This window comes from Oryx dammah, unplaced genomic scaffold (assembly GCF_014754425.2).
Source record: "Oryx dammah isolate SB20612 unplaced genomic scaffold, SCBI_Odam_1.1 HiC_scaffold_3, whole genome shotgun sequence".
Lineage (NCBI taxonomy): Eukaryota > Metazoa > Chordata > Mammalia > Artiodactyla > Bovidae > Oryx > Oryx dammah.
The window spans coordinates 44,229,932-44,242,434 of NW_024070187.1; the positions used below are offsets into that span (position 1 = coordinate 44,229,932).

At 40.4% G+C, this 12,503-nt stretch overlaps 1 protein-coding gene across 1 annotated transcript in view; it reads left to right on the forward strand.

Moving 5' to 3' along the window:
• Nucleotides 1–2,418: 2,418 nt before the first annotated feature.
• Nucleotides 2,419–12,503, forward strand: part of PI4K2B (phosphatidylinositol 4-kinase type 2 beta) — a 36,621-nt gene continuing 26,536 nt past the window's right edge. The window contains exon 1 of the mRNA XM_040237959.1: nt 2,419–2,881. Coding sequence (XP_040093893.1) covers nt 2,572–2,881 — 310 coding nt within the window. The 5' untranslated portion in view covers nt 2,419–2,571. The remainder of the gene's footprint in view (nt 2,882–12,503) is intronic.

Consider the following 12,503-nt stretch of genomic DNA (forward strand, 5'->3'; position numbering starts at 1 on the left):
TTTGGATAAAATATAAAAGAAATTATTTGAAGATGCTGAAAAGTAACCCAAAGCAGGCAGGTGGAATTTTAAGGGATGGCCGCTGTTCAGAGAATTGAAATATGAGTGTGATTTTATGCTCCTGCATCTTTTCATATGAGGGCATTGCTCAGTCTGCACTGTGAAAAGCAGCTGGAACTCAGAAAACTACAATATGAATGGTGTAAGGAATTAGAGAATGGAGCCTGGGGCTTCCAGAGCTGCTGGAAACTGAAGATGAAATTCCTGAAAAGGAAAGAGTAGTAGAGGAAAAGAACTCCAAAGCTGACACATACACTCTGCCAAAATCCTTGGTTGACTCCTAAACTCTGTGTGCATAGGGTAAAAATTAACTGCCTACTAGAATACATCAACATTTATCAGAGGAAGGATAGCAGCATCTGTAGGCTCTACAATATTCATATATATACATCTATAATATCTAGTACACAATAAAAAAATTAGCAAATATATAAGGAATAGGAAGGTTTGACTCATAGTTTAGAGAGAAGATAATCATCTTGGAGATGACTCAGATGTAAGAATTAGCAAAGACTTTTTAAAAATTATAGTTGATTTACAAAGTTGTGTTATTTAGGTTCACAGCAAAGTGATTATATACACACACACACACATATATATATCCTTTTCAGATTCTTTTCCATTATAGATTCTTATAAGATATTGAATGTAACTCCCTGTGTTATACAGTAAGTCCTTATTACTTATTTTCTATTTAGTAGTTGTATATGTTAAACTCCCAATTTATCCCTCCCTCACATTTTCCCTTTGGCAACCATAAGCTTGTTTTCTATTTCTGTTAGTCTATTTCTATTTAATAAATAAGTTCTTTGTATCATTTTTTTGATTCCACATATAAATGATATATATTTCTCTTTCTCTGTCTGACTTACTCCACCTAGGATGATAAATTCTAGGTCCATCTGTGTTGCTGTAAATGACATTATTTCATTCTTTTTATGGCTGAGTAATTCTCCACTCTGTGTGTGTGTGTGGGTTTGTGTGTGTGTATCTTCTTTAACCATTTCATCTGTCAGTGGACATTTAGGTTGCTTTCATGTTTTGTCTATTGTAAATAGGGCTGCTATGAACATTGGGGTCCATGTATCTTTTTGAATTAGAGTGTTCTGTGGATACATGCCCAGGAGTGGGATTGCTAGATCATACGGAAACTCTATTTTTGGTTTCTTAAGGAATCTCTATATTGTTCTCCATAGTGGCTAGCAAAGAGTTTTAAACAGTTATTATACATTAGGCAGGAGGAGAAGGGGACAATAGAGGGAAAGATGGCTGGATGGCATCACCAACTCAATGGACATGAGTTTGAACAAGCTCTAGGAGTTGGTGATGGACAGGGAAGCCTGGTGTGCTGCAGTCCATGGGACTGCAAAGAGTCGGAGACGACTGAGCAACTGAACTGAACTGAACTGATACACCATACAAGGACATGAAAAAGTATATGGTCATAATAACGAGTTAGCAGAAAAACTCAGCAGAGATACAGAAACTCTAAAAAGAGAAGAGAGGAATGGAAAGTCTAGAACTGAAAAGTACAAATTTTGAAATAAAAAATTGACTGGGTGGGTCTAGCAGCTGATTAGAAATGGCTGAAGGATTGGCAAACTTAAAAACAGATTAAGAGAAATTATTCCAGCTGAAAAACAGAGATAGAAACTATTGGAAAAAATAGATAGAGCTATACTAATCTTTAAGACGATATTGAAGAGCTTAAGGTACCTGTAATAGGAATCACCGAAAGGGAAGAGAGTGGAGTAGAAATTTTTTTGAAAAAATAATGGCTGAGATTTCCCCAAATTTGGTAGACTTACAAATTTGGTAAACTTACAAATTAAGAAACCGAGCAAAACCCAAACAAGGTACATATATTTAAAAAGAAAAAGGAAGAAAATTACTAAAAAGTCAATGAACTAGAGAACAGGTAATCAATGGACCCATAGATGGCTTTTTGAAAAAACTAAAAATTTATATAAACTTCTAGCTAGATTAACCAGTGTTTAAAAAGAGAAAGTGCAAACTACGATATCAAGAATGTTTGGGGAGAATGACGAGGCCCTGGCTCTCCGGGACTTCTAAGTGGGGGAAACATGTTAGTCATACAAAGAAATAAATACACAGGTATACATTGTGGGAAACATGAGCGAATTCTGCAGGGGAGGGAGAGGCCGATTTGGGTTAGAGAAGGGCACCTCTGCAAAGGTAGATTAACATCCACCCCCGCGCTCCACAAGAAGTAACTTTAGACCCGCAGGGCGTCTTCCCCAGTTTCTGGAGACAGGTGGCGGCCGGGCCCCCGCACAACGCCCCCGCACTTCCGCGCAGGCGCGGGGGAGGCGCGAGGTGGGGCTCGGCGGGCGGGCGGGGCAACCGCCTGGCGGGCGCCGAGCTGGACAGTGCACTGGCTAGGTTTCTTCGGTCTGACCCAGAGGCTCCGGTTCCCCGCGATGCCGAGACCAGACCCGAACGCCTCGCCTCTCTGAGTCGGTTTCAGCGCGGAAGGCTCAGAGGGAGGCCATGGCGGAGGCCTCCGAGCCCGGGAGGCCAGAGTCCGCCGGCAGCGGGAGCCTGGAGGAGGACGAGAACGACGAGGAGCGGGAGCCGCTGCTGCCGCGGATCGCCTGGGCCCAGCGGCGGAAGGTCGCTCCGGGGGGCGCCGTGAGGCTGGAGACGGCTGCCGGGGAGGAAGGTGCGGCCTCCCCTAGCCAGGCCAGCGACCGGGAACTGCCGCTTCTGCCCCGGGATGCGTCTTTCTCCTCCTCCCCGGGCTTGGGGCGCCAGCGGAGCTCGCCCACCAATCTGGACCGGAACCGCCCCGTGGGTTCAGGTGCGACCCGGCTCTTCCCTACTCCCGCGCCGTGCCAGAGTGCCCCTCTCCGCTGCGCTCAGCATTCAAGCCCCTCCTCGGGTCGCTGCCCCCGGCTTCTTTCTCTGTCGCCCGCTAGCCCCTTCCTAGTAGGAAAAGCTGTTCGCCAGGCATCTCGTCCTGAGCACCGGCCGAGGGTTCAGCTGTCTCTCACACCTTGGTCACCTCGCCTTTTTCTCCCCCATCCCCGCTCCCCCGTCTCCACGCACCTTCTCCAGGGGCAGTATAGGCTGCTTCTCCTGACGCAGGAGGTTGTTATTAAACTCCGATCCTTGGGGGCCGCCCCTAAGAGTGATCCTAAACTTTTGGAATCAGACAGGAAATCTTAACACTGTAAAATGACCTAAGTTGTTTGCTCAAGTTTGGCTTTAAAGTTTTGGCTTAAGAACCCTGAACTACCAAGAAAGTTTGTGAATTTGCAAGGTGGATGACAGTCAAGAGATAGCAAGAATATCCGGTTGCCACTGGGACACGTTTCAAAAACTTCTAAAATATTGTTATTGTGACATTAGCCAGAGGGGGCAGAAGCATTTGAACTATGTACCTGCTTTCTCTCTTGCAAAGTTTTCTTTCTCGAGACTTTTTTATTTTTGTATAGAAAAAGGAAAAACCTTTTTCACTATTAAGCAGACAGCCTCAGATGAAAGAGAGGGTTATTGAAATGTTGAAAGGTAGTAAAATTTAGGCAGGAAGCTGCAGGCATGGGTGTTTGTTGCTAAATGGAACTTTTTGGCATAGATGGGTTGAATTAGGCTAATTTAAAAAATAGACTTGTAAAGGTCCTAGGTAGCACTGGGACAGGCTTGTTTTGTAAAATGATCCTGATAACACTTGCTCGGTGGTGGTAAGGATGGTTTAAATGAGGTAATGTTTGCATTCTGCCTGGAATATCGCTCTGTACATGACAGCTTAAAGAAAAGTTACAGAAAATGTCGTTTGCATTATGCTGCTGAAGTTTTTGTGGTGTAGTTAGATTTTACATATTCTGCTACTGGTACACTAATGGGGCTTCTTGCGCTTGATAGAGTAGGTTACTCTAGTTGTAACTATGGTCAAATGGTAGAGTAAATGAATCAAAGAGGCCCGAGGGAAGCAGAGTTTAATGAAGAAAGCTTTAACAAACTGGTCTGACTTACAGGTCAGCTGTTGCCGCTGCTGCTGCTAAGTCGCTTCAGTCGTGTCCGACTCTGCGACCCCATAGACGGCAGCCCACCAGGCTCCCCCGTCCCTGGGATTCTCCAGGCAAGAACACTGGAGTGGGTTGCCATTTCCTTCTCCAATGCATAAAAGTGAAAAGTGAAAGAGAAGTCGCTCAGTTGTGTCTGACTCTTAGTGACCCCATGGACTGCAGCCTATCAGGCTCCTCCATCCATGGGATTTTCCAGGCAAGAGTAGAGTGGGGTGCCATTGCCTTCTCCGACAGGTCAGCTAGCTACCATTATAATGTTAACTTTTGGATGCATCGACAGTACAACATTTAACAGATCAATCAAACATGGATTTGGAACCAGATCACAAATGGATCCACATTCACCCAGCTACATTGATTATAATGGTATATATTACCTAGAAACCTGTCTGTGAAGTCACTGAGGTTTGTGTGGCAAACTTGCCTTTTTCTACCCAAAGTTACCTGTGTAGCTAGATTTTAAAAGAACCTTGAAAATACATTTATTCTGTGAAGGTAAGATTTTGCAAACAAGTGATATTTAAGCTGCTGCTGCTGCTGCTAAGTCGCTTCAGTCGTGTCCAACTCTGTGAGACCCCATAGATGGCAGCCCATCAGGCTCCCCCGTCCCTGGGATTCTCCAGGCAAGAACACTGGAGTGGGTTGCCATTTCCTTCTCCAGTGCATGAAAGTAAATGGTGAAAGTGAAGTCGCTCAGTTGTGTCCGACTCTTAGCAACCCCACGGACTGCAGCCTACCAGGCTCCTCTGTCCGTGGAATTTTCCAGGCAAGAGTAGGGTGCCATTGCCTTCTGATATTAAAGCTAGAAAAAGTAAAAGTCAGGATAGAGTGTAATATTGGAATACAAATGGATTATTAAAGAGAATTTTAACTTTTTTAAATGGCAATAACATTTATATCTCAATTGATGGTTTTCTGAGATCTTCAAGGCTTCTTCTTACCATCTTCAAGCCTGGTGGCTCAGATGGTAAAGAGTCTGCCTGCAATGCAGGAGACCTGGTTTTGATCCCTGGGTCAGGAAGATCTTCTGGAAAAGGGAATGGCTATCCACTCCAGTATTCTTGCCTGGAGAATTCCATGGACAGAGGAGCCTGGCGGACTACATCCGTGGAGTTGCAAAGAGTTGGACATGACTGAGCAACTATCACTTTTTAAAAAAATATTTCATTAATTCTTACAATAGCACAGCAAGTTAGTTGGGTTAAGTCATCCTGGATATGAGCATGGGAAATGAATGAAAACTGTGATGACTAGTGGTTGATAGAAACTTCAGCTGTAAGCCAAAATCAAGGTCCAGAAAGTGGAAAAGCCAGACTGAACCTAGTTCTTTCATATCCTGCATTTTCCTATAGATCCCCAACTGTTATAAAATAATTGTTACCTTTATTTACTTATTACCAAGGTCTTATTTTTAATGGATTTTAAAATAGTTTTGAACTACAAAAGCTATTTTTAAAATTTCAAACCATTCTCCTAAAAAGTTTGATTAATTTAACTAGATAATTAAGTCATTTTTTGAATTCATTAACTTCCTTTGTCCTTTACCATCCAATTTCCATGAAGCCATGTCTCTAGTTCCAAGATATTCTTGTCTTTAGATTGATATTAGCATCATTTATCAAGCTTAACTATTTTGTGTATGTAAATGGGAGCTTTATGTACACCAGTAGAAGAATGGCCTAGCTCTGTTATCTTTACTTGAACAAGGAGTGTTGCAAAGTCTAGAACCAGTGTAAACATTGGGTTGTTGGATCAGTGTCAAAGTAGGAGAATTAGTGGTGTTGCTTTTGCTAGTTGTCATTTTAATCAATGAGTTAGAGAGTAGTAAAGATAATAATAGTTAATACCCACAAAACAATATGTGCAGGGCATAGTGCATGTGTTTCATATATATTAATTTATAACCAACCCTATGATAAGAGCACTTTTTTAAAAATTCTCATTTTAAAGAAGCACAGAGGTGAATTGAAGGGTCCAGTTAATATAAACCAAAAGCACTTATCAGTTTTTGTTGGAGAGCCTAGTGATTAGAGAATGGTGTTAGAATTTACAAGCTACCAAAGTAAAAGAAAGTGTGTGTTTATAAGCCATTTAATGATACATGGTGGCTTTATAAATGTTTGAACAAAATAAAGTCATTTAAAAGTAAGGAAGAATTATGAGAACGGGAAGTAAGGGTAATGAAATAAATAAGATGGAGGCCAGAACAAGACTACACAAAACTAACATCACACACTTGATGCAGGCAGTGCATGAATTTGGTTTTTAAGATTACTGACCTGGCAGCTTGAGAGAAACACAATCACTGTGCTCATCAAGTTAAAACAGACTAGTTATCTGAAACAAAACAAAACTGGCAAAGGATAAACTGTTAGGTATTCTCCTGGAGAAGAGACTATATGCTGAGTAATATCTTGGTAATAAAAGTGATGACTTTTATGAGTGTTTCATACAACTTCCCTGAAGTTCATTTCAGTGGAAGTAATTCTAGTGGGTGATGTTATCAGTATTGCTGGATCTAGATTCAAGATGCTGATAGTCTGGCTTAACTTAGAGGAAGGTATTAGAAGAACAGATAATCTCATGGGTCTTGACAATCTTCTAAAACTGAGCTTCTGAAAAGTAGTGAGCATCAGTGTGTTGGAGAGTTTTCCTCAAACCACTAATTAGAATGCACTTGTTGCAGAGATTCATCAATCAGTCAGCAAATGTTTCAGTGCCTTGGGCACCAGTGGAAATCCAGCCCTTAGGGAAACAGTGGTGACCAGATACCAAATGGATGTCCAGTCACCAGCCCTGTCCTCATGTAACCTTATAACTTAATGGAGGAAACAGTCAATTAAAACAGACAGTTCTAACAGGATATATGTGCATCATGGGGAAAGCTGACAGTTCCTTGGAGCCCTGCCTTGGATATAGGGGCCAGGGAAGACTTAGCAAAGGAAACAGCGTCTAGTTGGAGGCTTGAATAGCACTGGCACCCCCGAGGGTTCCAGTTTAGTTCGGATCATCAAACTTGTGAACCAGCTACTTTACATGTTAGAAGATATTCTGGCCAGTGGGTAAGATATATTCCCAGCCCTTAGGTGAGGAAGAGTTCATCTAGATTTACTTATTTAAAATGAGAACTTGTTAAGTTGCTATGCATACTTATATAAAAGTAATTATTAACAGGTTATACAATGGGTTCTCTTAATCCATTTTCATTTCTACTTTCCAGAGGATCAACTGTAGCCCTTAAGTGTGGTTAAGGATTTGTTGATAAATACTTCTCACATTATTGAGGGTCTGCCATGTGTCAGGCACAGGTTTAAGCATTTGGCATATGTCACAGAACAGAACAAAGATTTCTGCCCTCCTGGAACCAAGATCATTTTGTTAAAGCGTTACAAGTGGTCAGATGGAGCTGAAAGATGGATAAAAATTAGCCATAGGAAAGAAACTTGCCATGTACATCAGAACAGCATGGACAAAAGTTCAGAGGGTTGGCTGGACACCTTGTGAAAAGTGAGGAATTTGAATAGGACTGGAGCTTGACTGGAAGGAAGGCCATCGCTCCTTAGGTCAGTCCCAACGGGAGTATACAGAGGTAGAACTGACAGTCTCCTCAGAAAATCTGAATATTTTCTAGTACAGAGACAAAGTTTCACAGTTTATTCCTTAGAAGGAGTAAAAGTAATATTAACTGAACAAAATTTAAAGAATACAGCTATTTAAGCCCCTCAGCTATTAACAATCAAACCAATGACAATAAACCTTCAAACCAAATATCCATAGCACATATATCTTGAAGTGGTATAACTTAGAGTGTATTCTCCAAGTTAAACTCATGGCTAAATATACATTTAAGTAACTAAAATGAAAGTTGTAAGATGTAATTGTGAATTATGAATCAGAAAAATCTACTGAAAAATAATTACTTTGATTTTTAGAAGAGTTGATATGTATTCGTGTTGCTTTTTTTTCTTTTCTGGCAGTAATTAGACAGGACCAGTTGTCTTCCAAGTGCCTTTCTGGACTGTGATGGTATACCCAGACCATCTTCAAAGAACACCAGTTTTCATGTAGGGAGATAGTCTCATTTATCCAAAAGAATTGCTCAGTGAACAGACAAGCTAAATAGAAAGGGATTGAAAACCTGCTGGCTGACCATATAGGAATGGTTCAGGTTTGGGTTGAAGCTGAATTATTAAGTGTCCAGAGTATGATCCTGGGCTCCATGAGAGTAACAAAGGCAGGTTCTATGATGAACTCATAAAGCTTAACCCATAAAGCAATCTGAAACATGTAATAGTAATGTCAAAGTCTGCACATAGTTTCCAAAAGAACTGCTTTAGTAAAGGATGGGAGAGACCAAAAGTGGTCCAAGAGTTTAGCCAGTTCAACGTGAATTAGTATGACAGGACTCCTAAACAACGATTGTAATACTAGAGTACTTCTTATTTTGGTATAGTGTCAAGACTGAGAGCTGTCTCTGTTCTCCGCAATGGGTTGCTCGATTCTGGAGACCATATTTTTAAAAGGCACATTGGAAAACTGAAGCATGAAGCCAGAGGGCAACTCGGATGCTGAAAAACCTGAGAACACTTCCATGTGGAAGGAGGCAGAGAATAGAGGAATCTTAGGGGAGCATGAAATGGTCTGCAGCTATGTGAACGCCTCTCCCTGGGAAGAGAGGAGTAAGTAGACTTTTGTTTTGCTCCAGGTGGCAAGTCTAGGACATTGGGTGAAGCTACAAGGAGCCCTGTTTCTGAAAAAGAAAAGTTTTATATTTATTAAAAAAAAAAACACACAAAAAGTATCAACAACAACAAAAAAATGAGTATCTCTCTTTGGAAGTGTTTAAACATTGGTCCAGAGACCACCTGCTGGAGATGTATTATAGAAAATATACCAGTACTGGGAACAAAGTTGAGATAAATAACTTTCCGACTTATTTCTTGTTACCTAGAAGAAGTATCATTTGATTAATGTAGTAATTATTAGCATATTCTGCCATATAAGTAATACTTTATTCATTTAAGTGTTTATTAAGAGCCCACTAAATGCTGATCCTTCTTCCAGGTGCTAGGGCACACAGTGAATGAGAAAGACAAAGTTTCTCCCTTCATTCTTTTTTTAAATATAAATTTATTTTAATTGGGGGCTAATTACTTTATAATATTGTATTCGTTTTGCCATACATTGACTTGAATCCGCCACGGGTGTACATGTGTTCCCCATCCTGAACCCCCCTCCCACTTCCCTCCCCATACCATCCCTCTGGGTCATCCCAGTGCACCAGCCCTGAGCATCCTGTATCATGCATCGAATCTGGACTGGTGATTCGTTTCATATATGATAATTTACATGTTTCAATGCCATTCTCCCAAATCATCCCACCCTCTCCCTCTCCCACAGAGTCCAAAAGACTGTTCTATACAACTGTGTCTCTTTTGCTGTCTCGCATACAGGGTTATCATTACCATCTTTCTAAATTCCATGTATATGTGTTAGTATACTGTATTGGTGTTTTTCTTTCTGGCTTACTTCACTCTGTATAATAGGCTCCAGTTTCATCCACCTCATTAGAACTGATTCAAATGCATTCTTTTTAATGGCTGAGTAATACTCTATTATGTATATGTACCACAGCTTTCTTATCCATTCATCTGCTGATGGACATCTAGGTTGCTTCCATGTCCTGGCTATTATAAACAGTGCTGAGATGAACCTTGGGGTACGCGTGTCTCTTTCAATTCTGGTTTCCTCAGTGTGTATGCCCAGAAGTGGGCTTGCTGGGTCATATGGCAGTTCTGTTTCCAGATTTTTAAGGAATCTCCACACTGTTCTCCATAGTGGCTGTACTAGTTTGCATTCCCACCAACAGTGTAAGAGGGTTCCCTTTTCTCTACACCCTCTCCAGCATTTATTGCTTGTAGACTTTTGGATTGCAGCCATTCTGACTGGTGTGAAATGGTACCTCATTGTGGTTTTGATTTGCATTTCTCTGATAAGGAGTGATGTTGAGTATCTTCTCATGTGTTTGTTAGCCATCTGTATGTCTTCTTTGGAGAAATGTCTGTTTAGTTCTTTGGCCCATTTTTTGATTGGGTCATTTATTTTTCTGGACTTGAGCTGAAGGAGTTGCTTGTATATTTTTGAGATTAGTTGTTTGTCAGTTGCTTCATTTGCTACTATTTTCTCCCATTCTGAAGGCTGCCTTTTCACCTTGCTTATAGTTTCCTTTGTTGTGCAGAAACTTTTAATTTTAATTAGGTCCCATTTGTGTATTTTTGCTTTTATTTCCAATATTCTGGGAGGTGGGTCATAGAGGATCCTGCTGTGATTTATGTCAGAGAGTGTTTTGCCTATGTTCTTCTCTAGGAGTTTTATAGTTTCTGGCCTTACATTTAGATCTTTAATTCATTTTGAGTTTATTTTTGTGTATGGTGTTAGAAAGTGTTCTAGTTTCATTCTTTTACAAGTGGTTGACCGGTTTTCCCAGCACCACTTATTAAAGAGATTGTCTTTTCTCCATTGTATATTCTTGCCTCCTTTGTTGAAGATAAGGTGTCCATAGGTATGTGGATTTATCTCTAGGCTTTCTATTTTGTTCCATTGATCTATATTTCTGTCTTTGTGCCAGTACCATACTGTCTTGATGACTGTGGCTTTGTAGTAGAGCCTGAAGTCAGGCAGGTTGGTTCCTCCAGTTCCATTTTTCTTTCTTAAGATTGCTTTGGCTATTTGAGGTTTTTTGTATTTCCATACAAATTGTGAAATTATTTGTTCTAGCTCTGTGAAAAATACCATTGGTAGCTTGATAGGGATTGCATTGAATCTATAGATTGCTTTGGGTAGTATACTCGTTTTCACTATATTTATTCTTCTGATCCATGAACACAGTATATTTCTCCATTTATTAGTGTCCTCTTTGATTTCTTTCACCAGTGTTTTATAGTTTTCTATATATAGGTCTTTAGTTTCTTTGCTGCTACTGCTACTGCTGCTAAGTTGCTTCAGCCAACTCTCTGCAACCCCATAGACGGCAGCCCACCAGGCTTCGCCGTCCCTGGGATTCTCCAGGCAAGAACACTGGAGTGGGTTGCCATTTCCTTCTCCAGTGCATGAAAGTAAAAAAGTGAAAGTGAAGTCGCTCAGTCGTGTCTGACTCTTAGCGACCCCATGGACTGCAGCCTACCAGACTCCTCCATCCATGGATTTTTCAGGCAAGACTGCTAGAGTGGGGTGCCATTTACTAGACACCAATTCACTCCATAGATATTTACTGAGCACCTATTAGGAGCTGTCACTCTGCTGACTCTGTAGAGAGGGCTGCAAAGAAGACAGACACAGTCTCCCCACTCGTGCTTAGTTTCTTTAGGTAGATATATTCCTAAGTATTTTATTCTTTTCGTTGCAATGGTGAATGGAATTGTTTCCTTAATTTCTCTTTCTATTTTCTCATTGTTAGTGTATAGGAATGCAAGGGATTTCTGTGTGTTGATTTTATATCCTGCAACTTTACTATATTCACTGATTAGCTCTAGTAATTTTCGGGTGGAGTGTTTAGGGTTTTCTATGTGGAGGATCATGTCATCTGCAAACAGTGAGAGTTTTACTTCTTTTCCAATTTGGATTCCTTTTATTTCTTTTTCTGCTCTGATTGCTGTGGCCAAAACTTCCAAAACTATGTTGAATAGTAGTGGTGAAAGTGGGCACCCTTGTCTTGTTCCTGACTTTAGGGAAAATGCTTTCAATTTTTCACCATTGAAGATAATGTTTGCTGTGGGTTTGTCATATATAGCTTTAATTATGTTGAGGTATGTTCCTTCTATTCCTGCTTTCTGAAGGGTTTTTTTTTTTTATCATAAATGCATGTTGGATTTTGTCAAAAGCTTTCTCTGCATCTATTGAGCTAATCATATGGCTTTTATTTTTCAATTTGTTAATGTGATGAATTACATTGATTGATTTGAAAATATTGAAGAATCTTTTCATTCCTGGGATAAAGCCCACTTGGTGATGATGTATGATCTTTTTAATGTGTTGTTGGATTCTGATTGCTAGAATTTTGTTAAGGATTTTTGCACCTATGTTTATCAGTGATATTGCCCTGTAGTTTTCTTTTTTTGTGGCATCTTTGTCAGGTTTTGGTATCATAGAATGAGTTTGGAAGTTTACCTTCCTCTGCAATTTTCTGGAAGAGTTTGAGTAGGATAGGTGTTAGCTCTTCTCTAAATTTTTGGTAGAATTCAGCTGTGAAGCCGTCTGGACCTGGGCTTTTGTTTGCTGGAGGATTTCTGATTACAGTTTCAATTTCCATGCTTGTGATGGGTCTGTTAAGATTTTCTATTTCTTCCTGGTTCAGTTTTGGAAAGTTGTAGTTTTCTAAGAATTTGTCCATTTCTT